This window comes from Miniopterus natalensis, chromosome 10, assembly GCF_054644295.1.
Source record: "Miniopterus natalensis isolate mMinNat1 chromosome 10, mMinNat1.hap1, whole genome shotgun sequence".
NCBI classification, from domain to species: Eukaryota; Metazoa; Chordata; class Mammalia; order Chiroptera; family Miniopteridae; genus Miniopterus; species Miniopterus natalensis.
In genome coordinates this window covers 10,828,048-10,854,940 of record NC_142090.1, presented here as the reverse complement: position 1 = coordinate 10,854,940, position 26,893 = coordinate 10,828,048, and the positions used below count along the sequence as shown (strand labels likewise).

Here is a 26,893-nt window from a genome sequence, read left to right as displayed (position 1 = left end):
CTCCACAACCATTAATCACTACACCTGGAGTAAATTCCTATTATAGGGGTCTTAGTTTGTGCTTAAATCTTGTCCACTGTTGAAATCACCTCTTCTTACTTGATTCTCTACGTGTATGCTCCTTTCAATTCCCCAAGCACATTATTCTTTTTCTCTCCTAGCCTTTGACCTTCAACCTCACACTTCATCCCATCAACCCCACACTTCCACCACTACCTCTACCCTGTTAATGCTCCCCAAGGTACCGGTTTTGACACCCCTTCCAATGTATTGACCTCTTGATCTTATTTAGAAGCCTTTTCTCTTTATTTCCCCTATCAGAGCATTTATCTCTAGTGAGAAGGCACAATCTCTCCTCACTGTTATATCCCTAGCCCGTAGCACAGTGCCTAGTGCATTGTAGTTGACTAGTCAACCTTTAGCAAAATAAATAAATCTGTAACAAACAAGAACACATGCCTCATTGGCTCACCATACACCATTTTCCTTATGGTGGTCCTTTGAATTTTCCTTGGTTATTTCCATCTCAGCCTTTACACATTATGTTCGGTCCACTGGAGTGTGTTTACTCTTACTATCTCACCTTTGTTTAGCCAACAGCTACTCATCCTTAAAACCTTACCTTCAATTTTACTTCCTCAAGAAAGTCTTCCCAGAGTTTCCAGACAAAACAGGTTCCACCCCCAGTTAGATTCTTCCATTGTGACTCTCATTGTTCTTACCAAAATTAGAATTGAACTATTAATTTTGTATCTAGTTATTTAATATGTATTTCCCCTGTCATATGAGGGTAGAACCACATCTATCTTTTGCATCTGTGTCTTCAGTACCTGGTATATTATAAGTGCTCCTAAAATACTGGTTGCACACAGTGAAGAAATGAACACTTGAATGGGAAATAGAAAAAGTCAATCCATTAGTCTAACAAGGAAAGCAAAGAATATAAATTCAATCAGAATCTTGCAATATTTCAGTTCTTCAAACAAAAATAATTTATGGAGAATAAAATTACAAATATATATATAGAAAATTTATCCAAATTTCTCAACTTTTTTTTTGGTCTTTAAAGTAGAATGCTGAAATAACTGTAGGTAAAAGTAATGTCCCATTTTAGCAGCTTTAAGGCTACAGTGAAAGAAATCTTTACTATGAGCATGAGGGTCATGAACTGGCCCGGAGCAGGGCTCTAACTGGGTAAAGCAAAGTGGTTTGTGATTGAATCGTAGGCGGCTACTCTTAAAGGTTTAAAGAGCCAGTGTGATCACCATCCTGGTGTGACACAGTGGGGCACCATAGTTCACACTGAAAAGAGTCCAGTCAACGGAAGGAAGTATACACAAGCTACAACCAAATAATACCCCAGGCTACCTGTCACTCTTTCCCCCTCTGGACAGAAGCTGTGAGGCAGGAATGGATGCAAACAGGAAATGAGCCACTGTCAAAATGTGAGAGGAAAGGACACCTGCCTGAGAAGAGACTTGTTCTCGCTCCCTTGCATGATCCCAACCAGCACATCACTGCAGTGCCCTTGGTGTGTTTTAACTTCCTGGGTTTACAGCCTGTATCCTTTTGGAGGGTGACAGTTTTTGAGTTGCTGGAGAACAGTACTCATCTCTCTCCCTTTCTCTCTCTCTCACGGTAAGTATGTAAACATTTTTATTATTTTAATAGAAATATGTTTTTTAAAGATATTTTCGCAAGTGTTCAAAAAATCCTGAGACTTTCCTAAAAAGAAATATTCTAGAAAGGATTCTTGCTTCTTATATTGCTATAAATCCTAGCAACTGGAGTGCCATCTTTACCAAATCCTAAGTAGAAAACTCAAAATTGAGCGCACACAATTCTCTTCATACATAGCATCTATGATGGTAAAGAAGAGAGATAGTGAGAAGAAGGCACAGGAACCATGCTATGATATATTCTGGGTTCATAAAAATTTTTAATTCTGAATACAAAACAAAATCCTTAGGGCCACTGAAGTAATAAGTGGCACCATGGCCCTCTGTTTAGTAAGGAAACAATTCCATTAGGATAGTACTGAGAACCAAGTCTTCACCTAAGGAATAGCTTTTAATCGATGTCTGCCATTTAGCAGCTCTGGGATCTCGGGCAAATCAATCATTCTACATTGTTTCCTGTAAACTGGGGATACTAAAGCCCCGTATGTCCTCAGAGGGCCATCAGGAACATTATGTGGGATTACAACCTCTGAGATGCCATGTTACTACTGGTAAAAAAACCATTTATTTAGCAAATGCACACTCTATATCCACTGTCTATCAGATGCTGTTCTAGATGCTGGGACATAATTGCAAACAAAACTAAATTCTGCCCCCAAAGAGCTTCCAAGGCAAGTAATTTTTTCAAGATCATTCTGTGTGAGGGCCTTTCAACACTGTAACGTACTCTCAGGGTATATATTTATATTAAAGATCATGGGTATGTGGCAGCTGTTACTCTTGCTGCTAGTTTACTCTGACCTCGAAGATACCTGTGATGTAAAAGAATATCCACAGGGAGAATGAATCACTGCAGAGAAAATTATGTCTATAGCAGGCCAGGGTGTTTTCGAAGCTTTTGATATGTATTAGTGAATTTCTTTCTAGAAAGGAAGTACTAATTTAAATTTCTATCAGCAACTTATATAAGAGCCTATCACAGCAAACTTGTTCTCAAAAGATAAATAATCAGCCACAGGCACCATTTCTTTTCCATCTAGTCACTGGCCTTTAGAGGAATAGAACTGCCCTGTAGTTGGTACAAGGAAACACCCCCTCCCATTTTCAGTATTAGGAAAATCTGGGAGAAATAGGCTTGTGAGTAGGCATTGAAATATGTTATATTTAAAGGTTTTTCAAAGACCTTGAGGGGGGATGTTATTCCAAGAAGTTGAAGAGTTGAGAATTCTGGAATAAGGGTCTCATCTCCCCCTTCCTCCCCAGATGGCCTGCTGTGTACACAGAAAACTTTTTTTTCTTTTTTTAATTAAGAGATTAAGTGATTGAGGGGAGCCTGGATTTTAACTGAGGTGGGTCAACCTCTGTTTGCTGCTGATTTACATAAAGTGGCTCTGGGTTATTAAACCAGTGGGAAGAATTATTCACTAGAATAAGAAGAGATGTGCACCTTCTAAGAGGTAGAATTCGTACGTGAGGGAGCCACGGACAGGCAGAAACGGACACTGGGGATCCACAGGTAGGAGGGCCAGCATCCAGGGACAGCTGGAGGCGTGCCAGAGACACCACTAAAGCTCACCGGCGGGGCTCATCCAGCAAACCACGAGAACTGCGTGAGGAAGGGGAGCACGTCACTGTCAAAGAGCACTGTCACCATGCAGACATGCCCCAAGCCCTGGGTATCGCCAAGATCCTTTTAAACCTTCATGAATCTATTTAAAAGGACTTGTCTGTGCTTAAGAATTATCTGCCCAGGCACCTAATCCCTGGCACCATAACCGCTGTGCCTCAGAAGTGATGATAAAGCTTCCCGAACCGTGAGTGCACAACCAGAGCTCCCCTCGGATCCAGGCTGGGCTTCCTGACGTGAACCGTTCATTAGGTTTCCCAGTCTTTCCACTGAAATAGGGTAGCACATATTAAGTGCCACAATACAGAAGGGAATTTTTATTTAAAAATCAAAAGCATAATCTTTAAAAACCTTTCTTAATGTGTCTTTCTCAGATGTGGCCCTGTCTAATGTCTATGTTACTACGATTTTGTTGTTTCTGCTTTGATTTCTTATTTGGTAATATCACTCACTTCCTTTCTTCTTTCATGGACTCGATGCGTTTCCTTCTAATGTATGGAATGTGTATGCACGTATGACTAGAATTATGCATGGAAGACATACATGCACACATATGTACACAGATGACTGCTCCCCAGTGCTGCCCACAAGCTGATAACTGTTCTTCATCTCTTTCCACCTCTCTGTTGGCTCACCAGCTATTTCCTAACAACTCCTACCACTTCCTCTCAACTTTCTGCCTTTTTACATTTGCTTTCTGATATCAAGCAGATGTGAATAAAAGATATCATGCATCTGTGCCCAGACCCTGGAAGGAAGCTCTGTTCTGCCCCCATTTCCTTTTGAGGTGACTCAGCACTCAACTGCAACTCCTCCAAAGACAAGTGTCTGCGATAAAAACGCTGGCGAGTCATGTAGAGTTAATGGAAGGTCTGGTGGAGGAGAGGGGGAAATTATTTCATCACCCACACAGAACAAGCTTAATAAAAGTCCTCAAACATGTGGGCTACTTTCCAAAGCACCTCACCCAGTATCAGTAGACGAAGCCCTTCTCCAGGCACCCGGGGCCTTCTCAGCCTCTCCCCTCCTCTCTGCATTTCCCTGTCTTTAGGGGGAGCAGTTCAGCTCTCTGTGAGCTCCTCCAGCCCATCAAGTAAGGGCCCATCTTTAGGGTGCACTTCTTTGTAGAGTCAGGAGCGTGCTGGAGTCACTCCAGATCTGACCTATATGCATGTGCGTACCAGGCAGAGAGTCACCAAGCTGAACCCCCCTTTTTAGCTTAATCCCTCCACGTCACCCTAGGCATTAGCTAAGCCTAGTCATTCGTCTGGGAAAGTACATTAAGCATATAACCTAAAGCTGAACGTTTCTGTGGATTTTGCCCTTAAGAGTCAGAGGAGAGCAGCGAAGATGGGAATCAGGGCCGCTTCATCTGTAAGTCTTTCCATCCAGGGCTGTCTCACAGAAGACAGACTGTGTGCGTGTGTGTCAGCTACGACTTAAAACACGGAACAGAAATTCTCAATCCGGCAGAAGTTCACAGATCTGCAGGGGTCAAAAAAATAAAGAAGGTCCCTCAGCCCAGCAGCTAATGAGTGCGAACAGAGTTCTATTATGCAGACTCCCCCAATTCTAATTATTGTATAGCTGCTGTGTGCGCGCAGCTAATGAGCCTCTGAGCGTGGAAGTTACCAAGGGACATGAAAGCAGACACGCAGTGTGCGGTAAACCCTACAAATATTTACAGTTCCTAGCTCCGGCAGCTGTGCCGGCAATTAGGACTGAAATTTCTTTAATAAGCATGGGAGCAAAACACCCAGGTGAGCCTTCTTCCAGGTGAGCGGGTTGTGCTCCGACAGTGATTTCTCTGCACATCTGCGGAGGCGCTGAAAGAATGATGCATCCTGGTGAGCCAGGCCAGGCCAGTTTAGTTGGACGCATCGTTCGTTCATTGCCATCAGCGCTATTCACTGAGCTCCTCTCGTGGACTAGAAAACAGGACATGCGGTAACTTGCAAAGGTGAGTGAGACGTGGCTCCTGCCCTCAAGGTGTTCACTACTGTGAGCAGCAAGTCTGCGCTGGCAAAAATGCACAGAGGAATGAATGAATGAAGGTCTTAGCAGAGGAGTGAACTCCCCCAGCACCGTAATGCTTGGGAAGGGAAGTCTGGTGAAGTTTTAACACTGATCTCTTTTGCAGTCTTTGAACTCCTTGTGGCCTCAGGGACTTTGAACTCCTTGTCTCTAGAATGCCAGTATGGCCAGTTGCTCCTCCCAATTCAAAAGTCACCTCTCAAAGCAGCTCTCCCTGGCTACTCTAACTTAGCCACACAACCCCCACTCTAGTCACTCTAATACTTACTTGACTCTTTAGATTTTAAGGCCACTTACTCCAGTATGGAGTTATCCTTTTAATTATTATTTATTTATATGTGTCACTGTTATCTGCCCACCGCCATCACTGGAACAGAGTAGTGAGAGGAAAGGAACATCGCTAGCTCCTCATGTATTGCCTGCTCCATCCAAGGCTCTTAACAGATTTTACAAATAAATGAATAAATTGGAAGCAATGCCAAAGGACTGTCATAGCATTTGCCATGCCATGCAGTACCCTTGGGGTTCCTCCTACTCCACTATAGGTCCAGATAGGTCGTTAATTTGTCCCTGGTGCTAACTCTAGCAGACAGCACCCATCGATAAAGATTTACTGAATGAACAGAGTACGTTTTACATAATGAAATACGTAACTACAGAAGAACAGGTTCCAGCTTCTAGAACCACAGGTTCAGAGAAATGGATGTGTGAGAAATCACGGCCCATTCGGCCATCCCTAGGAGTTTGGTGTGACTGAGGCACAGGACATGGGCAATGTCTGGAGCAACAATCAAACATGAGCCAACCTGGATGACGCCTGAGCAGCACGTCCTGCTAAGGAGCCAGGATCTGAGTCTGCTGCTGGTGGAAAACCATGATCACAGAGGGATTGTATGAAGGAATAAGTGGGTCTGACAGTCATTGCTCTTCTTAGATAAGAAACGGAGGTCACCGTGTTGGGTAGATTCAGGGCAAGGGGCTGTGCATAAAGCCAGAGGTCTAGACTCAGACCGCCTCCTAACTCAGTCCTGGCTCCTGCCTATTAGCTGTATAACCGTGTGCTCAGCATCGACCCTCCAGAGCTTCACTGTCCTCATATGGAAAAGGGGGTCACAGTAGCACCTGTTTCCCAGAGCTTTTGTGAATCTTCAATGACACAATGTTGTGACGTACTAAACTATAATCAAAGCATGCAACGCTCTCAATAAATATTAACTGTAAGTACTATTATTGTAATCACCATAATTTTTTTTCTTTTTTCCCTGAAAAGCTGCTGAGGGAAACACCCACCTCAAGAAGTTCATTTGGAAGGAATGGGAGTGTCTTAAAAACACTGCACATTTATCAAGCATTGTGACATATGTGACTTCATTTCATCTTTACCACGCTGCTAGGAGGTATTCATTGTAGATCCCAGTTTACAGAAGACAAAAGAGGTATCACTCTAATGAGAAGGAAATTAGATCTTTTCACTTCACGTACAGTAGCATGGATGGGAAATAATATACAGATGTTCACACAGAGCAATGAAACAGAACAGAGCACCTAGAAATAAACCCACACCTATATGGTCAATTAATCTATGACGAAGAAGGCAGGAATATACAATGGCCTAAAGACAGCCTCTTCAATAAATGGTGTTGGGCAAACTGTACAGACCCATGCCAAACAATGAAACTGGATCACTTTCTTAGACCATACACAAGAATTAACGCTCCATGGATTAAAGGCTTAAATAAAAAAATAAAATATAATAAAATGCAGATGTTCAAAGATTTTCACAAGCAGGATAAAAAAGAAATCGAAACTTTGAGACCAAACTGAGTAAGAGTATTTTCCTCTAATCAAGAACAAAATTCCCACAAGGCACCCCAGGCTGGCTGCCTCTCTCTGGTCAAAGGCAAGGCCAGCCGCCGTCCAAACCCCACCTCCTGTTCCAGGGCCTCGGGGGAGGGAGCCCATCCCGGGCGAGCCTGCAGTGGGATTCTGCCCCTTCACCTCTCTCAGTGTAGTGAGAAGCCACCAGCCTGGCAAAGCTCATCCACAGGGTGTTGCCATGCTCGTTCCTGAGGACATCAGAGCCCAGAAAATAGGAAAAAAATTGTGGGGGAACGTCTTTTATCTTTAAAAGAACTAACAAAAGAATCTATTTAGAGAGGAGAGAATTGAGAATGCTGGGAATATCACTTTCCTGACCCTTTTTCCATTTAATCATCAGCTGCCAAGAGCTGTGTCCCACACGCAGCTGAGTCTTGCACTCAAACAGTTGCCGTTCTTTTGATCTTTGAAGATGAATCGTCAAACCTAAGAGCGGGCTAGGCAACTGTCCAAAAATAAGAGCAACAAGATGGCAAAGCTTTTAGAAAGAGCTGGGAAGATAATAAAAGGAATTGGGGTTATCGTGAGCAGGGGAATTGAACAAGGGTCTGGTACCAGCAGAGCGTGAACTGGCCGACAGGACCGCAGGAGGGATGAACACTGTTCCCTGGGCCCCCTGTGACCCAGACACCCATCCACGTGCTCCTGCTTCTGACGGTACCACTTGAGAATAGCCTTCTGTCCAGGCAAACTCGGAGGCCGACATCATCCCATGCTGCCCCGTTGGCATCAAAAGGAGCCACCGTACCCCTTACTTACGCACCTTACTTAAAAAGTAACAACTAATAATTTCCATGTCAACAATTACTCAAGATTCTAGAATGTTCCAAGGTGATCATTAGGCCAGGTCGCCTCCTGCACAAGCCCTGATTCTAGACTCCTCATTCCAGTGGTAACGACCAGAAGCCTGATCCATGGGCTGCTCTGCTCCCACAGGCGTGACCGCCTGTAGGCCGGGGCTGTGGCTCCCCATCCTGGCAGCTCCGCCTGGCCAGTTCCACAGTGAGCTCACCCTCCAAGGGGATCCCTGAAAAGCACCTGTGGCTCGGGGAAGATCTATTTGCCCTCTGAAGAGTTCTCTGCTCTGACATTTTAGACAGAGCCGTCAGCACAGACTGACCATGTTTCCAACTTCGCCTCTGGTCCACAGCCCAAGTATCCCCGAAGCCTGGAAAAGCACATTACCGATGGCTCCAACGAGGAGACCTAACTCTTTCCACAGTGGAGCACTCAGCTGTCCCCAATATAAGATAACGCTCAGCAACTTCTCCACATAATGGCATCGAGGCCTCATGGTGAAGTCTAGCATTAAACTCGAGCACAGTCCAACACCCCTCCAGAGCCCCTGGCAGACTGCTCAGTAAAGACCAACCCGAGACCTTCCAACTTTTCCTCCTGTATTTATAGGTAGAGTTTGCGAAGCTAAGGAGATGTTTTCCTGACTCCCTTGCAGCAACGTTTTATATGGGACTGAGTTTCCATCAATCAGGCAAAGTTAAAAGAGTCTTAGAAGTAGAAGTGAGTACCTAGGGAAAAATAGCCAAATTTGGCCTATGCACCAAAAGGTTGCCGGTTCGATTCCAGGTCAGGGCACGTACCTGGGTGGCAGGTTTGATTCTTCAGTTGGGGAGCATATGGAAGAAGGCAGCTGATCAATCTCTCTCTCTCTCTCTCTTTCTCTCTCTTCCTCTCTCTAAACATGCCCTCAGGTAAAGATAAAAAAGGGGGGGCAAATTTGGAGAGATTGGAAATTACAGCAAGAAAGGAGATGGCCATGTCTGGTTTTGCAGGTGAGGGCAGCCACAGTGGAATTTCCAGGGTGTGATTCTTAGCACAGTTGGTGCTGAGCAGTGGGTGATTCCAACAGGAGGGTGTCTGCTACATCAGCCACATGGGGTGTGATCAGACATTTCTCCTGGACCTGTCGCCTGGAAATGCAATATTCAGGGCAGATCTTCTGACCCTCCTAGGGATTCTGTGAGCTATGTAATATCCTTGAGGAAACCTTTTCTACTTCTCTAGCTAGAGTAGATCTTGCTGCCAAACATCCCTGACAGATACAGGGTTTCCTTAATAATCTTAACACTATATCTTTTCTTAAGAAATTAAGATCTCAAGTGTCCAACACAATCATACATTTCACCGATTTATCCCAGTCCCGGCTAGATTCTGGCAGCAATTCAGCAAGTTCTGGTTATAATCTTTCAATCAATGACCTTCCCCTGAGTAACCCTGCCCCTATCCCCAGAAAAGCTGTATTCCAATTGTGCGTGTCTGAGTTCTTCTGTCTACATAAGGTTATCAAGACTCTCTTGGGTGTAGAATACAGGTGTGTATGATTAAGTCTCCTCAAATTAAATGGGTTTTAGCGCAAGGGAACCTTTAGGTAAGAGTTTCCAACTTGGTATCTAGTATCATTGAAATTGTGGACTAAAGCTAGAGTTAGAGCCTGTTCGGTACTGAGAGCAGAAGGAAGGACCACTTCTATCCCTCCAGAGGCAATGCTGCTCAACCGGCACGTGCTGAAGTTTAAGGCAATTTTTTTAATCAAAGCACGTGGGATGTGTAGTAATTTCCCAGTTTAGATGGCAACTCCAGGTATGAAGCACCCTCTCTCCCCAAGTCCTTTAATCTTTTAATCTCATTATCAGTAATCAAGTCACAACAATATCTCCAGTCTTCCCTTAATTTAATGCTGGGTAGCCTCAAGCCTTACCAACATCTTTATGACCTATTCTAAAATTTAAAGCCTATGTTTTCACACTGAAAATCATGTGTCCGCATCTTAATCCACTATCACTGCCCCCAACTGAAGAGGCCAAGCAAAAGAGTTCTCTAAAACAAACAAACAAAGGACAAATAAAACAGAGCCAGATCCTATATTCAATGAGAAAGATAATGATTGGGGGGAAAAAGACAATTTCTTGCTATAAGCTCAGTGGCTGTGATATGAAAGAATTTTACTTCTCTCTTAACAAGGTACTGAGTTTCCTCAAGCACAATACCCTAAGCCGTTTATTTTGGAAAGTCTGGCAGCTAGGAAAGGTTCCTTTCCTGAAATTCCCAAGTTTGAAAAAAGGGCAGAAAATGATACCAAAGAGAATGAAAACCTGAGCTAATTCTGCTGCTAAACGACAGGATAAACTTGGAGGAATCACTGATTTTTCTGTCCTTCGTCTGTCAAATGAGGGTAACAGCAGATGATGGGCCAGGTCCCCAGGAGCTCTACTATTTAATGATTCTGGACATAGAGACTGACATAATATGGACACAGTCCCACAGTTTAAAATACCCAGAGGCAGCACAGTGATGTTAAAAAAAGGCAGCAGGCGTTTGGTGTCAGTCTGCCTTTGAATTTGAATCCTGGTTCCAGCATTTACAAGCTGTGAAGCCTCCGGGAAGTTGCTTAACCTCTCTGGGCCTATGCTTTCTCATACACAGAGTGGGATAAACAAAACGTATGGCAGAGAGTTTGAGCTAAAGCTTAAATGATAAAAAGTGCCGATCACACTGCTCCTTTGGAAATTAGCGGGGTCCCTACCTCCCTCTACCCTTTCCCTGCGCTGAGTTAAAACAGGAAAAGGCATGGATGACATTCTTTCCCGAATAAAGGGAGGAAACGATTTATAACTATGTAACTCTGAGAAAAGCTTAGTTACATGAACTCTTCTAGCAGTCTCCGGTGGATTTGGTCTGTGAAACCTTTTTTCCCTTTAGCATTTATTTATTATACAAATATAAATGCAGCCCTACTGTGTGCTATGCATCGTTCTAGGCAAAAGGGATACAGTAGAGAACAAAACAGGCCAGACCCCTGTCCTCCTGAAAGTTTTATTCTGATGGGTGTCTTCCAGAATAGTTTTAGAAATAATGTTATAGAAAACGTCTTCTTCTTTCGGGGGGTCATCCTGTTGGGCTTTAAGAAGCTTACCTTCTCCTGTTTCAAAGGCAAATGAAGCCCGCGGAGGTTAGCTTATACCTACATGTGGTTTAGGTGAGAAATCAGCAGGGTACAGAAGAGAACATGAGCTTAGAGTCAGCCAAATCTTGGCTCTGCCATTTACTGGAGATGCAGCCCTGGGCAAACAAATTAGCCAGGGGGCCTCAGTTTCCTTCAAAAGTATATCTGCTCAGTTTCCTTCAAAAGTATATCTGCTTGTGTCTTGACCTAGGTGCTTGATATATGTTATTTCTATGGGATTTTATGAAATAACATATATCAAGCACCTAGGTCAAGACACAAGAGCGGAAACAGAACAATACTAATGATAATGTAGATTCCATTTTGTTATTATTTGCTTTCCCATTAATCAGAAAAGATGAGCTACCTTAAGGTTGGAGGCTCTCAAAGGGAAAGCTGTACTATCCATTCATGGCTGTTTCCGAAAAACAGCACAGAAATAGACACGGCCCACACATGCCACTGATTTCATTTTGCTTCAACCAGGCGACATCTGTCATGGAAAGTGTGTGTGCGTCTCATTAAGAAAATCTGTCTGACACGTCTCCCTAGCTCAACTCCTGTGATAAGATTTTTCTTTGTTCAGAGTGCCTGCTGCCAAAACAACGTTCACGAAACCCTTCGTGTGGAAAGAGAAAGGACGGGTTAGTTTTACCAAAAGCAAGTTATGCACAAGGTGAGGGCCGCATTTCCACGGCCTATAAAATGCACAACTGCTGCTGAGATACGGAGCTCGCTCAGGGGGATCCCGTTTTCAATGAATTACAACCGCGATAGTCGATACACGAAAAATTACAGAATGTCTACCCACTTGGGATATTTTTATCATCGTTTTCCAGGTGAGATCCTGAACCAAACAGTTCACCTTCATTACACAGGGTGAATGTAAAAAAGTGAGTTATGCCCTAGTCCAAGGGGTCCTCACTGAACGCATTTACCAGACATCCTGAGGGGTCTTCCTTAATCACATCCCGGCTTTGTCCTATTTATTCCAGGCTTTTAACATTTCCCATAGCATCCACCACCTAATTCTTTCTCTCTACCCATTAACAGAGAACAAGACAGCATGTGCATGTGTGTCCGTGTGTGTGCACAGTGTGTGTGTGTGTGTGTCGTCTCTATGAATTTCACACTAGAGCAGTAATTCTCAATTTGGGCTGATATTAAAATCTTCTAAGGAATACTTTCATTTTCAAAGCAAGCTGCTGTTGGTCTGGATTTTGGCTGGGCGCTGGCGTTTTTGTAAGTTTTCACAGAAAATTCCAATGCGCACCCCAGGTTGAGAACCACTGCGCTAGGATGTAGAGACTTCTTCCTTCCACCCCTTTTCTTTTTCAGTCTATTTTTATGCTGAATATTTCGGTTAAACATAAATTTGAAAACTGTATCTAAGTTTTTCCAGTGTTGGAAATGTCTCACTGAATAGATGTGGCCATTATTTTTCATTAGAACTGTGTAGCTGTCTCCAGACAAGTGACATTTGTGAAGTTGGAACATGCACAGAGTCCTGACCCAACCCCACGCCCTACCTTCCAAATACACATACAACCAGCCGACATTTCCATGACCTGGAAAGGGCAGCCTGAGTCCTAGCGTGTCCTCTGCAGTCCATCCAGCCTACACCTGGCCATCCCGAAGTCAGAGGTAACCATCTCCACGGACAACTCCAGCAGAGGCTGAAGAGCTAAGCCTGTGAAATGAGGCCTTTCTCACACCAGCAGCAAGCAAGCCCATCCTCTCTGATTTCTGGGGATATTTTTCTCCAATATTATGAGCTTTATGTTTGCTTTTCTGAGTTTCTCCTTATAATTAATCTGGCCAAAGTGAATTTTCAGGTCCATTTTTTTTTAAGCTCAAATCTGAGTAGAGACCGAGGAGATATTTTAATTTAGAGTTCACTGAGGCTCATTGTGTTTGTTTGCTAGGGCTGGGCGCCATACCACAGAGTCGGTGGCTTAAACAATAGAAATTTACATTCCCACAGTTCCTGAAGCTAGAAGTCCAAGGTCAAGGTGTGGAGAGGGTTGATTTCTTCTGAGGCCTCCCTCCTTGGCTTTTCGATGCCTCTTCTCCCTGCTCCTTCACATGGTCTTACCTCCGTGTTTGTCTATATCTTAATCTCCTCTTAAATGCCTGTCATATTGTATTAGGGCCGTCCATATGATATCATTTAATTTTTAGCTCTTTAAAGGCCCTATCTTCAAATACAGTCACATTCTAAAATACTGAGGGTTAGGACTTCAGTATTTAAATTGGAGAGAGGCACACAATTCAGCCTATAACACCCAGGAGTTAAAAGAGTCTGTCTTCCCTCAGCTGGGAGTCTATTTGTAGGAAACCATGCCCATGATATTGGTTTTAGTTTGATATTTACTCTCTCCAGCATAAGAATAGGGTCTGACTTTCTGGAAATGAATAGAAAGCTAGCTCTATATGATTCAAAAATGCCGTGATAAATGTAGTTGGTAAGCTAAAAAAGAAAATAAAGGCTCTGGAAGAAGTATAAGAAAGACAAAACTTATCAAGGTATGCGGTGAAAAAGGAAACTGTAAAATAATTTAACTGATGTCATCATGTAAACTACATACGTTAGATAATCCAGGAAAGACTTGACTTTAAATTTTCTGCCTCGTGACCTTTATAAGCTTGTTCGTACTTGTCAGAATGTAGTCCCAATTTAGGGCTTGGAAAAAGGCCACCCTATAGCAACTGTCTTAATTGGCCTGTTTCGCTAAGCTGTTTATTTGTTCCAGGAGACTGTCCAATCCCCCCATCTGTGCTGAGGACTTCAGTCGCTTGCAGAAAAGCACTTGTGTGAAGCTTAATATATGGGGCTTTTTCAATTCCTTTCTGAAGACCCTTCCTGGTCGGTTGGTCCATTCATCCTGGAACTGCGGGCAAGGGGCAAGAGCAGGGGCTCACCTTGAGGCTTGGGCTTGGTCACCTTGCCGCAGGGCTTGGAGATGGTGACGGTCTTCTGGCAGTCGGCATTGTGCAGGGCGCGCTTCAGGCTCCCAGTTCTGGTCTTCAGGGCAGTATTCAGGTCGCATTCTCCCCAGGCCTGGAACTGGTATTTGCACTCCGCTGAAAGCAGGGGAAGACCAAACAGAAACTCTTGAAAGATCCCATTATAGTGCCATGAAAATAAAGGCACTTTCGCCGTTAACTCTTTGGAGTGAAGTAACTGTAGCTTCACATGCACTTGTAAGAAATAAGAGAGAGCCCATATACCCTCGATTGTGATGTCATCCATGGCTGTGACGCAATAGCACAACAAGGAAACAGGCATGGATACACGTCACAGACCCTATTCAGGCTCCGCCAGTTTTACATGCATTCATTTAGGTATGGGGGTGGGGTGGGGGGCTTGGTTCTGTGCAACTCCATCACATGTGCAGATACAAATGACCACCACCACCATTTATAGTCAAAACAGTTCCAACACCAGGTCCCTTGGGCTAGCCTTCCATAGTCATAGCTACCCTACATCCTCCCTTCCCCTCTCTCTCTAGCCTCTGGCAACCACCATTCTGTTCTCCATTGCTGGAATTTTTTTCATCTTAATTTTGTCATTCATCTACATAAACAGAATCAAACATTATGGAAACTTTTGAGAGTGTTTCTTTTCCCCCACTCAGCATAAGAACCTGGAGGTCTATCCAAGTCGTGTGTTTCAATAGCCTGTTCCTTTTCATTGCTGAGTAATATTCCAAAAGTAGGGCAAAAGCAGGGTTACAGTTGTGAGTACATGAAACAGAGTTTATTTTTGTATTATTATTTATTAATTATTGTATTATTTTTCCATATGAACAACTGTAAACCTACTTTTGTCCCACCCTGTATATCTACCCCAATTTGTTTAACCATTCACCAGCTGAAGGACTTCTGGCTGGTTCCCAGCTCTTGGCTATGACAAATAAAGCTGCCCTATACATCCATGTACAGATTTTTGTGGTGCAGTAAGTTTTCATTTCTTTAGGATCACTGCCCGAGAGTGAAGCCACTGCACTGCGTGATAAGCACATGTTTATTTTTGTAAAAAACTGCCATACGACTGGACCGTGTTACATTCCCATCAGTGACACATACATGATCTAGTTCTTCCACCTCCTCTAGTATCTGGTGTTACTTTTTATTTTAGCAACTCTGAGAGGTGGACGGTGTATAGTGACATCTGATTCATTCTCATTTTCATTTCCCTACTGGGGGAAAATGTTGAACATCTTTTGAGGTGCTTGCTACCCATGTATCCTCTTTGGTATAATGTCTGTTCATGCCTTTTGCCCACTTTATAACTGAATTGTGAGTTTTGAGAGTTCATTCTACATTCTACATACAAGTCCTCTAAGACACACTTTTTAAAACTCTTTGTAGGTGGGTCTGTATGGTACTCAGACATGATTTAAGGTCACATGTATCTGGATCATGCCAGGTTTTTATAGGACTTATGTCCATTCATAAAAAGTGCCCCAGAGGTAATAAAAAATGAAAAGAAATTGCCCTTCTTCACCGGCCTATAAGACAGAGTACCTGTCTATAGAACAGTCAGAATATGTGGGTCCCACCATGGCTAAGAAAGACAAAAATCTGAGAATATGAAAAAAAACACAACACAGGTAATTTGGATGTGCAATAGTGGGTTTAAAATTAGAAGCGTTGAAAGAGTCCTCAAATCGGTAGATGAGCAGACTGGCAATAGTCAGTGGGAGGAAAATCTATGAAAAGTGGCCATCATCAGCCCTGCTGGGTTTGATAAGTAGGTCTATGAACCAGTGTGGAAGGTGGGCAGGGGTCAGAAGAGCAAGAGGGCCCGAAAGTAACAGAAAGAGAGCTGGAGAAGGGGGAGAATAAATGTTAAAAAGAGGAAAGAAAGACACAAGGAACTTAGAAGAAAGAGCAACACTATCTTGTCCAAAATGCTAGTAGCGCTGAAGCTGAGAAACCCTGGGGTTAGGCAAAAGGTCTTATTCTTTCGTATCTGAAAAGATAAACTTATTTAAAATAAATGATAGTCAACCTCAAAAAGAGACTTGGGGGAAGCACGCAGGAATTATGCCGCCGTGGGAGATAAGTGAGGAGGCCGCCAGGGTGGGACTCACCTCCAAATTGCTTTTTCCAGTTGCAGGGGATCTTACATCTCTGGGTCTTCATGGTCTGTTTGCACTCGGTGCCGCTGCGGGTGCCCTCCCGGGTGCCCAGCCCGCAGTCGCCGCTGGTGGGCACGCACACGCTCCACTGCCACTCTCCGCAGTCGGACTTCTTCACTTTCTTTTCTGGAGGAAGGACAGATAATCAGCAGGCAGAAAGCTCTTCAACCCTGCATATAACGGGGTTCCTTCCTGGGGCCCCTCATTACGGGGCCTGTGCTTTTTACCCCTCTCCAGTGCCCAGCCAACAGCAGGGGCTGGACAGGCCTTGGCACAGTGACTGAATCACAGAGTGACCAAGGCAAGGGAGAGAGGAAGCGGAGGGGGCCTCGGCTGAGACTGATCTAACTCCCTGCGTGCCAGGGGCTGTGCCAAGTGACTTACTGACGTCTCCTCTCAGAGGCAAACATTTCTATGACAGAACACGGTCAAAAACAGGTCAATCTAGAACATGAGGACACATTCCATTGGGAGCAACGGCGCTGAAACGAGCTTTTCAATGCAAGCCCACGACCCTCTCTCTGTCTTAGAGACAGGACAGCGTGATGCCAACGTGGCGGAGCCACTCCCGGCTCAGGCTGCCTCCCGGGAGCCAGGGCAAAGGCGCTTGCCCACAAATGAGAGGGGGTGTCGCTCAGGTTCCTTGAAACGAAGGAGGGAGGGAGGGGGGGAGGAGGGGGAGGGAGGGAGGGAGGAAGGAAGGAGGGAGGGAGGGAGGGAGGGAGGGAGGGAGGGAGGGAGGGAGGGGGGAGGGATGGAGGGGGGAGGGAGGGAGGGAGGGAGGGAGGGAGGGAGGGAGGGAAGGAGGGAGGGAAGGAGGGAGGGAGGGAGGGAGGGGGCACACAGTCAGCCTCTGGATTAGGAGGACGGGGTCCGGAAGAGCCTGGCCCCGGGCCCTGCCGCTTACCTGGCTTCTCTTTCTTCCCCGCCTCTGCAGTGCCCACAGCTGCCAAGATGAAAATGAATGCCAAGAAGGCAGCTGCCAACTTTCGACGCTGCTGCAGGTGCTGCTGGGACTGCATTCTAGGGATAAACAGAGACAGGAGAAGGCGGGTCAGCCCAAGTCGAGAGGAAGGCCCCGGGACTCCTTGAGCAGGGCTCCAGGCTCCATTTCCAGAACTTCCGACTTGGGGCCCAGCTGTATCAGCTCTGTTTCGTGCAAGTCTAGCTTTTCTCTCCCACAGCCACCGCAGTGCGTGCTCTTTCGCAGCCGGTCACGCATTCGCTGACCACCCCCAGCAGGCCTCCACGCAGCCGTTTGCCACGTGTGACTCAACAGTGACAGGAGCAAAGGGGTTTTGATGGCATGTGTCCGAGCAGACTCCCACGGTAAGTCTCCTGACAGCCAGTGACACTTGGTGATGTCAATAGCTATCGTCTTCATAACTCTTGACAATTCCTAGAAACGACCGTGGGTTGCAGTCCACATGGGTATTTGAGTGGACACAATGAGTGGACAACCCGAGCAAGTATATGTTTGCTGTTATCTGTAGGTACCTCGGTACTGACCAATCTCTCTGATTTTTTTACCATTTTCCATGATCATGAGTCTCTTATTATCATCAATGTGTTATTAATCAGTCCACCAAAGAAGGAAGCACAAGCCAGAAGTAGGCAGAGCACACCTCTATATATCTATCTATCAAGCACACAAAACTCACGCGCTAAAAATCCTCTAAATGGGGGGACACCAAAGAGTTCACACTCACTCGTAATTCAAAATTCTCCACATTTGATATGAATCAAAATCCCAGAATAACATTAGAAAACTCCCTGAGAATCTGAAGCCACTTGTGACAGCTGAGTGTCCATGTGGTGACCTTGCCAAAGCAAACATGAGACGTCTCCATCCAAGCCCCAGGACAGCCCACTTCCCAGGGGCCACACCGAGCCAGGGGCTGCAGCAACTCACCTGGCAGTTACTTATCTCCCTCTGGTGTGTCTCAGTGTTTATATCAAAATGACAGAATGGCTTACAGTCATTAGCTCTGGGGGTCTTCTTTCCAGAAGTGGTAATGGATTAGTTTAGATGACTTTACACTCTCTTGAGTGGAAACAATAAAACTTCTTTTACGTAAAAGGGATTGAGATCATTCTGTTCTGCAATGTCTTCCTCATTCAAAAATATCTATGAAATGTTATCCTTGTCAGTGAATTTGTCTCCCTCTCTGTGACACAGGAAATGTTATTGTGTTTTAATTGGTGACTTTAGATTGCATTGTATGGATGAAGCATCTTTCATTTACAAATTAAAATGAATATTTTGGTCATTTGGTCCTTTGGTTGAATAATAAATCCAAATTAGCAACTCACCACTTCCATCACTTTCTAAAATCCAGTATTGGGTGCTCTGCCCTTCCTCCTAATGCTAAATGTTTATAGCTCTACCTCGCCGATAGTCACATAGAAAAGTTCCTATTGTTTCCATCACTTTTCCTGTGCCTTTCATGGGGCATGAGCGACGACTCACAAGTCTTCTCAGAGTTGAGTACCCAGTGCATCTATACTACTATACTTTTAAATTATATATTCAAATACTGTTTACAATTATTGGTGTAAACTGAACCAAAGAGGAGGTCTTCTCTTGTTTTCTTTAAAGGCTGTCTGACAACCTACTGTCAGTGGCTAACCACTTTGGAGGCAGAAACTTTTCATTTAAATTTTCTTTAAGGGTAAGTTCACTTTTAAATTCAGAACTTTTAAATGTTAATGCACTGCTTGCCCAGTTGAAACCTGCCGTCATGGTTAACGATTATCTATGAATGCCTGAAATATTTAGCCTGTGAAGGAGATTGTTGTGAGAATTCTGAAATTCCCATTGAGAAAGAGCAGCTCTGGAAAGAACTTCTTGATCAAGTAGTGGAGCGATCCTTGTAGCGTCTGGTGACACACAGAGCAGGGAGGGAGGTCAGGTGCACCTTAGGGCCCACAGAAGCAGCAGCCAGGTGGCAAAACTCTTCCTTCCATAACACACATACACACACACAGAATTATTAACAGAAAGGTGCCATTCCTGGCTAATTTTAACCTTGGCATTTCTAGTTTTGCATTGCTAAGTTTTTATTTTATAATTATTTTCTTAAAGCTGTTTCACAATAAATTCAATTCACTTAATTTCATGGGGAAAAAAATCCCACATAAGCCAGAATTTCCTAACCATAAAATTCTTTTGAGTCACAGGGTGGTCTATTAAAGAAGTTATCATAACTGTAGCTTGAATTTCTGAATTCACCGTTTACCCACTTTAGAAATTCTGAGGAAAAACGCACACGAGTCCGTGCGTACAGGGGTCACCTGTGTAAAATACATGATTGGAAACAGGCTTGAGTTAGAGAGTTTCTTCCTTCATTCCAACACCTCCTCCCCTTCCTTATGTTTTGTTGGCACTCTGCTTAAGCCTAGGTTTTGAGAACTTAGATTTTGCTGGGTAGAAAAAATGAATAAAGGTTCTTTGAAAGAAGAGAGTAAGGAGGCTTAGAAAAGGGATTATTAATATTAGCCCAAAAATTCCAGTGTGCCCAAACGATAGCCAGTTAGCATGCCGGTGCCTTGCTGTGGTAGCAAATACTTGAGTAATTAGTACGCGTGTGGCTAATGGGTCCCCTTGCGTGTGGCATTTGCATAGTTGGCTCTGTCCTTAGCATCAAATAAAGGCAAAATCTCTCCCTGCGTGTGGCATCTATATACCTGGTTTTATGTTTTTAACCCTGCCTGCTCTCCAACAGCAGAGGCAAGAGCCTTGCTCTTAAGAAAGTGGTCAGGAGCATGACTTACTTTTCACCCTGAGGGAACTAAAACAGCGGACGAAGGATGCTTGCTGAGCTGGCTCAGTTCTTTTGAATAATTTACTAATCTTCACCCCCTCCTACTGCCATCTTTCGTTGTATTTGCCCTGGCAGATTTAATTTCATAGGGTTTAATGGTTAAGTTGAAGACTATCGTTGATGGGGGCTGGTGTCTGGAAATTATTATTGAGAAATCTCAATCACTAGTAAGTCCGAAGCTCAACGGTGAAAGGAAAATAAAGCTAAAAAAGCAATTCAGAGGGAAAGTATTGATTTATTAAGTCCTGATCTCTTCTCTAGAAAAGTAGCTCATTGGAAGGAAAAGAGAGCTCCCTTTTCTTTCTTTTTTCTTTTGTTAATCCTTCCCCGAGGATATTTTTTCCATTGCTTTTTCAGAAAGGGTGAAGGGAGAGAGGGAAAGAGAGAGAGACGTTGATGGGAGAGAGACTTATCGATTGATTGCATCCAGCACTTGCCCCAGCTGGGGCCTGGGACTGAGCCTGCAACCGAAGTACATGCCCTTGGCCGGAATCAAACCCGGGACCCGTCAGTCCACAGGCCGATGATGCTCTAACCACTGAGCCAAACCAGCCAGGGCAAGAGGGCTCCCCTTTTCTTTAGCATATTAATAGGATCTAGAAGTTTTAAAGATGGTCATCATCGGGTGTAAACAGAATACAAAGATGCTAGAATCGGTCCCATAGTGATCTGTTTGGAAGAACTAACATGAGATTTGGAGGCAGAAGCTTTGGCTTCAACTTCAGCTCCACCCTCTAATTTCTGGAATGTCCTTGGGCAAATCACCCTCATTCGAAACTCTGTTTTGACATCTGCAAAGCGGGAGTGGTTGTAGCAACTACTTGCAAGCCTGTCACGAAAATGCAAGATGTGGACATAGAGCTAATCAGAACATTAAGGAATACAGTATTAGTTGCTGAACAAAGTTAATTCATCCTCACACTCTTATTACTTACTAAAAGGAAGCCCTTTTTTAAAGTAAGAAATAATAGGCATTACACTTTGAGCTTTCTAATATCCCAAAGAAAAAGACAAAATACAAGATAAAAATGAGAGGGGGGGAGGAGAGGGAGGGAGAGTTATGATTTAATGTCAGCTAAAGGCTATCCAGCCCGGCTGGCGTGGCTCAGCAGTTGAGCGTTGACCTAGGACCCAGGCGATTGGGGTTCGATTCCTGGTCGGGGCACACGCCTGGGTTGTGGGCTCGATCCCCAGGCGGGGGGCGTGCAGGAGGCAGCCGATCAATGACTCTCATCATTGATGTTTCTCTCTCTCTCCCTCTCCTTTCCTCTCTCTGAAATCAATAAAGATACATTAAAAAAAAGACTATGCAGCCTTTTCAGGGCACAAATTCATTCTGCCCCTTGACTTCCTGGGAGGCTAAAATAAACTCCAGGACCTTCATCCCCAGTATTTCTTTGGAGTTCCCGAAAGTCAAGAGGTTCCACGTTGAGAATTAGGGAGCACGTCCATGCAATTTAACGTGTATGAAATGAAATGGAAAAATCTCACTTTGCAACTGTATTTTATGTCCTTGTGTGGAAAAACCATTCCACCCCCCTCTTTCTGTTCCAGATGCCCAGGACAGGGCCCCAGCACATAGCTGCCGCTCAGTACAACTTAGCTCGTGGGCAGGGGGAAATCACCAACACACAGCATTGAACAGAGGGTTTAACATTCCTCCAAAATGATGTCTCGGTCCTTTGTCTCTGCCACGGGGATGTGACATTCACGGAAGAAGCTGTGCTAGAAACAACAAGAATCTCAAACAGAATCGTATATTCGAGGGCCCTGTGAATGGTCTGCAAGGCTCTGCCTCACACCGTGCACAGCTCTACACCTTTCTGGATATCCTGTGGGACTTGCCTAAATTCCTGTGAAATAGTAACCTTTCATCTTTTTATTGTAAAATAAAACGTAAGATACAGGAAACTACGCAAGACAATTAAATAGCTTAGTAAATTATTATGAGATAAATTATTTTTCCAGTCACACTTGAAGGCTTTCTACGTTTCCCATCCCAGTTATAGCCTTGTCTCTCTACCGGTAACTTATAGAGTAATTATTTCTTTGCATTTCTTGCCAGTTTTATTCAGTGCATTTCCTTAGACATGTCTGATTTTAAAACTGATATGCCTTTTAAATTGCTTTAATTATACAGGTTTTTCCTCTATCCCTTTCTTTCAGGGCCTTTTAGTTTTTACAAAAAACCAGGCTATTTAATCAGAAGTATCCTATGTTCTGGATTTTGATGACTGTAAATTCATGGTGAATTCAATCCCTCTGCTCAGCTGCACCTTGGCAGCTGGACACAGGGGTCTTTTCAGCCTCAGGGGCTATCCCTTTGACATGACTTAAGTGGCATTCAAAGGGTTGTTTCACCAGGAGCTACATAATATCTGGTTTTCACTCTTTTGTGACGTCAATAGCCATTCGTACTCAATGAGTATTGATGGGATATTATGGACTGAATGTTTGTGTGCCCCCTGCCTCCAAACTCACAGGCTGAAACCCTCCCCCTCTCCACGGGGTGGTATTATGGTTTTAGGAGGTGGGGTACTTGGGAGATAATTAGGATCCCATGAGGTCATGAGCGGGGAGCTCTCAGGACTAGGTTCAGTGCCCTTACAGAAGTCCCAAAGGACCTCGCTTTCTCCCTCTGCTCTCTGCCACTCGAGGATACAATGAGAAGTTGGCAGTCCGCGACCCAGAACAGGGTTCTCACTAGATCCCAACAGTCCTGGCACCCTGACCTTGGACCGCCAGACTCCAGAAGTATGAGAAATAAATCTGCTGTTTATAAGCCACCCGGTCTATGGTGATTTTGTTATAGCAACCTGAGCCTATTAAGACATGAGAGTTGAAAAATGGTGATCTTTTAATTCTATTCTTTCCTCTTCGTTTATTAGTTGAGATAATTTCATAAAGAGATATTTCCCCCCACCTATTATTTTTATCGTGTTTACAATTCATAAAGAAATGTAGGGTCAGTTCTTAATTCTATTGTTACTCTCCTAACCAATTTCGGTTTCATTACCAGCCGCTTATCCTCACAATGGGTTCCTGTCCTGAATGTGTCACCATGGGTCGGCCTCCGGGCTCCGACTGCGTGGGGCTGTCCGGTTCTCGGGCTGTCACACCTGTCAGCTGCTCCGCCTGCTTTTGTTCAGACACCAACAGCACTTGGGTCTCGTTAGTGGTTTGCTCCCACCTTCTTTTATTTTGAGGTTTATAGGAAAGAATCTGTCCTGAGTTTTGCTTTTAAACCCTGTCCTTGGGTTTTAGTTTTGCTATCAGTCACTGCCCCGTCTGTTTTTTGCTGTTGTTAATGATAAAAACCTCTTTTTAAAAATTTTTTCTATTACAGTTTGCATTCAGTATTATTTTGTATTAGTTTCAGATGTACAGCATAGTGGTCTGACAATCATATATTTTACAGACAAACAAAACAGAAACAAACTCGTAGATACAGAGGACAGAACGAAGGTTGGTGGGGCCGGCGGTGGGGGGGACAGGTGATAAGGTGAAGGGATCAAGAAGCACAGATGGGTAGTTTCAACACAGTCTTGGGGGTGTAAAGCGTAGCACAGGGAATACAGTCAGGAATATTGGGATGTGCCTGGCGGGTACTGAAAATATCGGGGGGAACACTTTGTAAAGTATATGATTGTCTACCTTCTCTTACTTATGATCAATTATTTTAATTTAGTTTAAGGAAAATCGTTCAGTTCTGTGTGAGGATTCAGGAAGATCCCAAAAGCCTCCTGACACTTCCATGCCCCGCCACAAATGAACACATTAGCTCCTTAAACATTCAGGGGGCACCTGCCTCGAGCCAGCCATTCAGCTGTATCCTCGGGATACAGCGGTGACAAGTGGGAAGAAAGATGTTTTTGCTTCTCATGAAGCTTGAGCTTCAATAAAGTTTACACTGACAAGTAAAGAGCCAACTATAATTCGCTAAGCTCTGACACAAACGACAAAATGCCATGAAGTATAAAGAGCCGGAAATTATTTTGCATTTCCCTTTCTTGATTGTGAACTAACTTAAAACAAGGATTAAGGTAAGGCCAAAGATTTCATTTCCCCGAAGTTCCCTAGGAAGCAAACAAAATCACTATAGCTAGAAATTCTGTTATGGAGCATTAACATTAATCGTGTTCCTGTAATTTTGGTCACAGAATCAAACCTTCTCTTACTTATGATCAATTATTTTAATTTAGTTTAAGGAAAATCGTTCAGTTTTCATCAGCCTGGAAGGTATTCATTTAGTTAAATATATTTATAGTACTTAATTACAACAGGTCCTTGCCTATACTACTTTATAAATATTGATTTACATTAATGTTAGTTGATATCTGAATTAGCACAAACAATGTACCCATTCACTCAATTATTCGCAAACTATATAGTATGCATAAGAGATACATACGAGTTGCATCCTTTGTAGCATGAGTTGTTCTAGGCAATAGAGGCAAGGGGTTGAACAAGATGGGCAGCACTGCTGATCCCACAATGCTGACATTTAATGAGAAGTTAATCAACAACATGTAAACAGATGAACAGATAAATAAATTCATAAATGTGGTCATTTCTGATTGTAGTAAATTCTGCGAAAGAAATGAAAAAGATTATGTGATGAAAAATGGCTAGAAGAAAAGCCTTGACCAGGCTGCTCAGTTGGTGGGAGCATCATCTTGGGCATCAAAAAGTTGTGGGGTCTGATTCCTGGTCAGGGCACAGACGTAGGTTTCAGGTTGAATCCCAGGTCAGGGTGAGTACTGATGGATCTTTCATTCTGTGTGTGTGTGGGGGGGGGGGGTCTCCCTTCCTCTCTCTCTAAAAAAAGAAAATCAATTAAGAAACATATCCTCTGGTGAGGGTTAAAATATATATTTTTTTAAAAAAGGCAATTAGAAGAGTACTATTTGGGTGGCATGGTTATGGATGGCTTCTTCCATAAGACTGAGAAAGAGCTAGACATCTCTTACTGATAAATATTTTGCATCAGGGGCCCCCAATTACCAGTTGTCATTCCTCATTATTCTCTTCTGGGATGAGAGGGTCTTCTTTTTGTCTCCAAGTTTTTGTAATTCTTTAGGAATTCAATAATTAGTCATCCACCTCTCCTAACCGACCTGTTCTCTTCACTTCACCACAATTTCGGGATCCACTTAAGTTTTAACCAACAACCAACAAGTTCTCGCTCCCAGTGGCTCATTGCTAAACAGCCCACTCAAACCTGGAACCTTACCAGCTTATCACCTGTGCTAATCTCTAAGGTCATATTTTAAAATAACCAAACAAATCATCATTTTATGAAATGTGCACCTTTCCCTAGAAAAATAATGGTCATCGTTTATTTCATTTAAACATGATATTCCAGAGTGCTCTTTTATTCACGTTTTCCGACTTGGTAATATAGTAGGAAATCCATTTTTACTAAAAAGCATGTAGCCTTTCCCTCTCTGCCCCATATTAATATTTACAAGGATGTGTAGGTTGCTTGAAAATTGCTTTCTACTTCGAATTCCACCCTAAACACACAAAGGCGTTCAGCAATGAGACAAGAAAAAATAAATCAAGCGAAACAAGTACTCAGTGGAAACGGACTTGATTTCCCTTTATGATGTGACTGACGTGAAGGTCTGTTTACTCAATTATTTTTTGGAGCCAAATGAGTTCAAAGGGACTTGAGTTCGTTGTATTATTTCTTTACTGCTTTTATTTGTTATAATCAAAAGTAACTGAGGAAGGACTTAAAGAATTTTAGAATTTCCTAGTTTCCTTTTGCTCTTTTTTGCATCTGTCTGTTGCAACTTGATACGGAGAGGGACAAGTCAGGGCCTTAGAATAAGTGAGAGCAAACATAGATTCCCAGCTCTGGCAAATAATGAACAATACATTTCATGTCTCCGAACATCCCTTCGCTGGCTGGAGACATGAACATCGAGTCTGTCCCACAGATGAGAGATCACGAGCCGTGAGCTCCACAGGCCTGGCCCGTGGCAGGCCCACAGTGCCCGCTCTCAGGGTGCCTTCTGAGCTTACACCGCGGCTCCCGCGCTCCTTCCTCTTCCTCTTCCTCTTCACCTGAGCTAGGACAACACGCTGACATTCGGGGTGGGATCTTCCTGTCCTGAAATGCCAAACGCTGCATTTTCTCTGAGCAGAAACGGCAACCCACTTCTCCCCGTCCCAGCGTCGCGCTATCCCCAAGTCAGCTTCAGGCTGCCCGCCTGTTTCCTTCCTCTGTTCCCGAAAGCTAAGGTGTCTGTAAAATCTCAAAACCTTCCTTCCTCATACAGACCCATTTCACTTCGGTACTTACAATGCTCTAAACCCAGGCACTGTTTCAATCAGTGGGTCCCAAGCTGTCCCATGCCACTGAAAGTCCTTTCCCAGGCCCCTCCACCTGGCAAAGCCCCAGCACCTTCCAAGGCCTCGTGCAAGGACGTCACCCTCCATAAAGCCTTTGCCGATGCAATACCGTCCGTCCTCGTCATCTCGGGAGCCCACTGGCCCATGCCCACTCCATAGACTCGGTCATTCCCAGTCCCTGAGTGTGCAAGTGGCATATTATTCACTCAATGCACTATAGCACAGAAAACCGGAAAAAATGACACGAGCCCTCTAGAACATTATATTTAGTAACCATCACTGGTTTCAGTCCCCTTCAATTCCTTGTTTCCCATCACCACTACTAGCAGTTACCTGAGCAGAATTAAACAGTGTGGTGACGGCCAGAGGGAAGGGGTGGAGAG

The 26,893-nt window shown here is 44.0% G+C and overlaps 1 protein-coding gene across 2 annotated transcripts in view; it reads right to left on the bottom strand.

Annotated features, from left to right (window-relative positions):
- The window catches only part of PTN (pleiotrophin), an 88,079-nt gene that overhangs the window by 3,415 nt on the left and 57,771 nt on the right, over window positions 1–26,893 (bottom strand). For both annotated transcript variants that reach the window (XM_087820998.1, XM_016221958.2), the window contains exons 2-4: window positions 17,234–17,349; window positions 16,279–16,452; window positions 14,102–14,263 (exon numbers count right to left, since the gene is read on the bottom strand). In XM_087820998.1, coding sequence (XP_087677124.1) covers window positions 14,102–14,263; window positions 16,279–16,452; window positions 17,234–17,348 — 451 coding nt within the window. In that variant the 5' untranslated portion in view covers window position 17,349. The remainder of the gene's footprint in view (window positions 1–14,101; window positions 14,264–16,278; window positions 16,453–17,233; window positions 17,350–26,893) is intronic.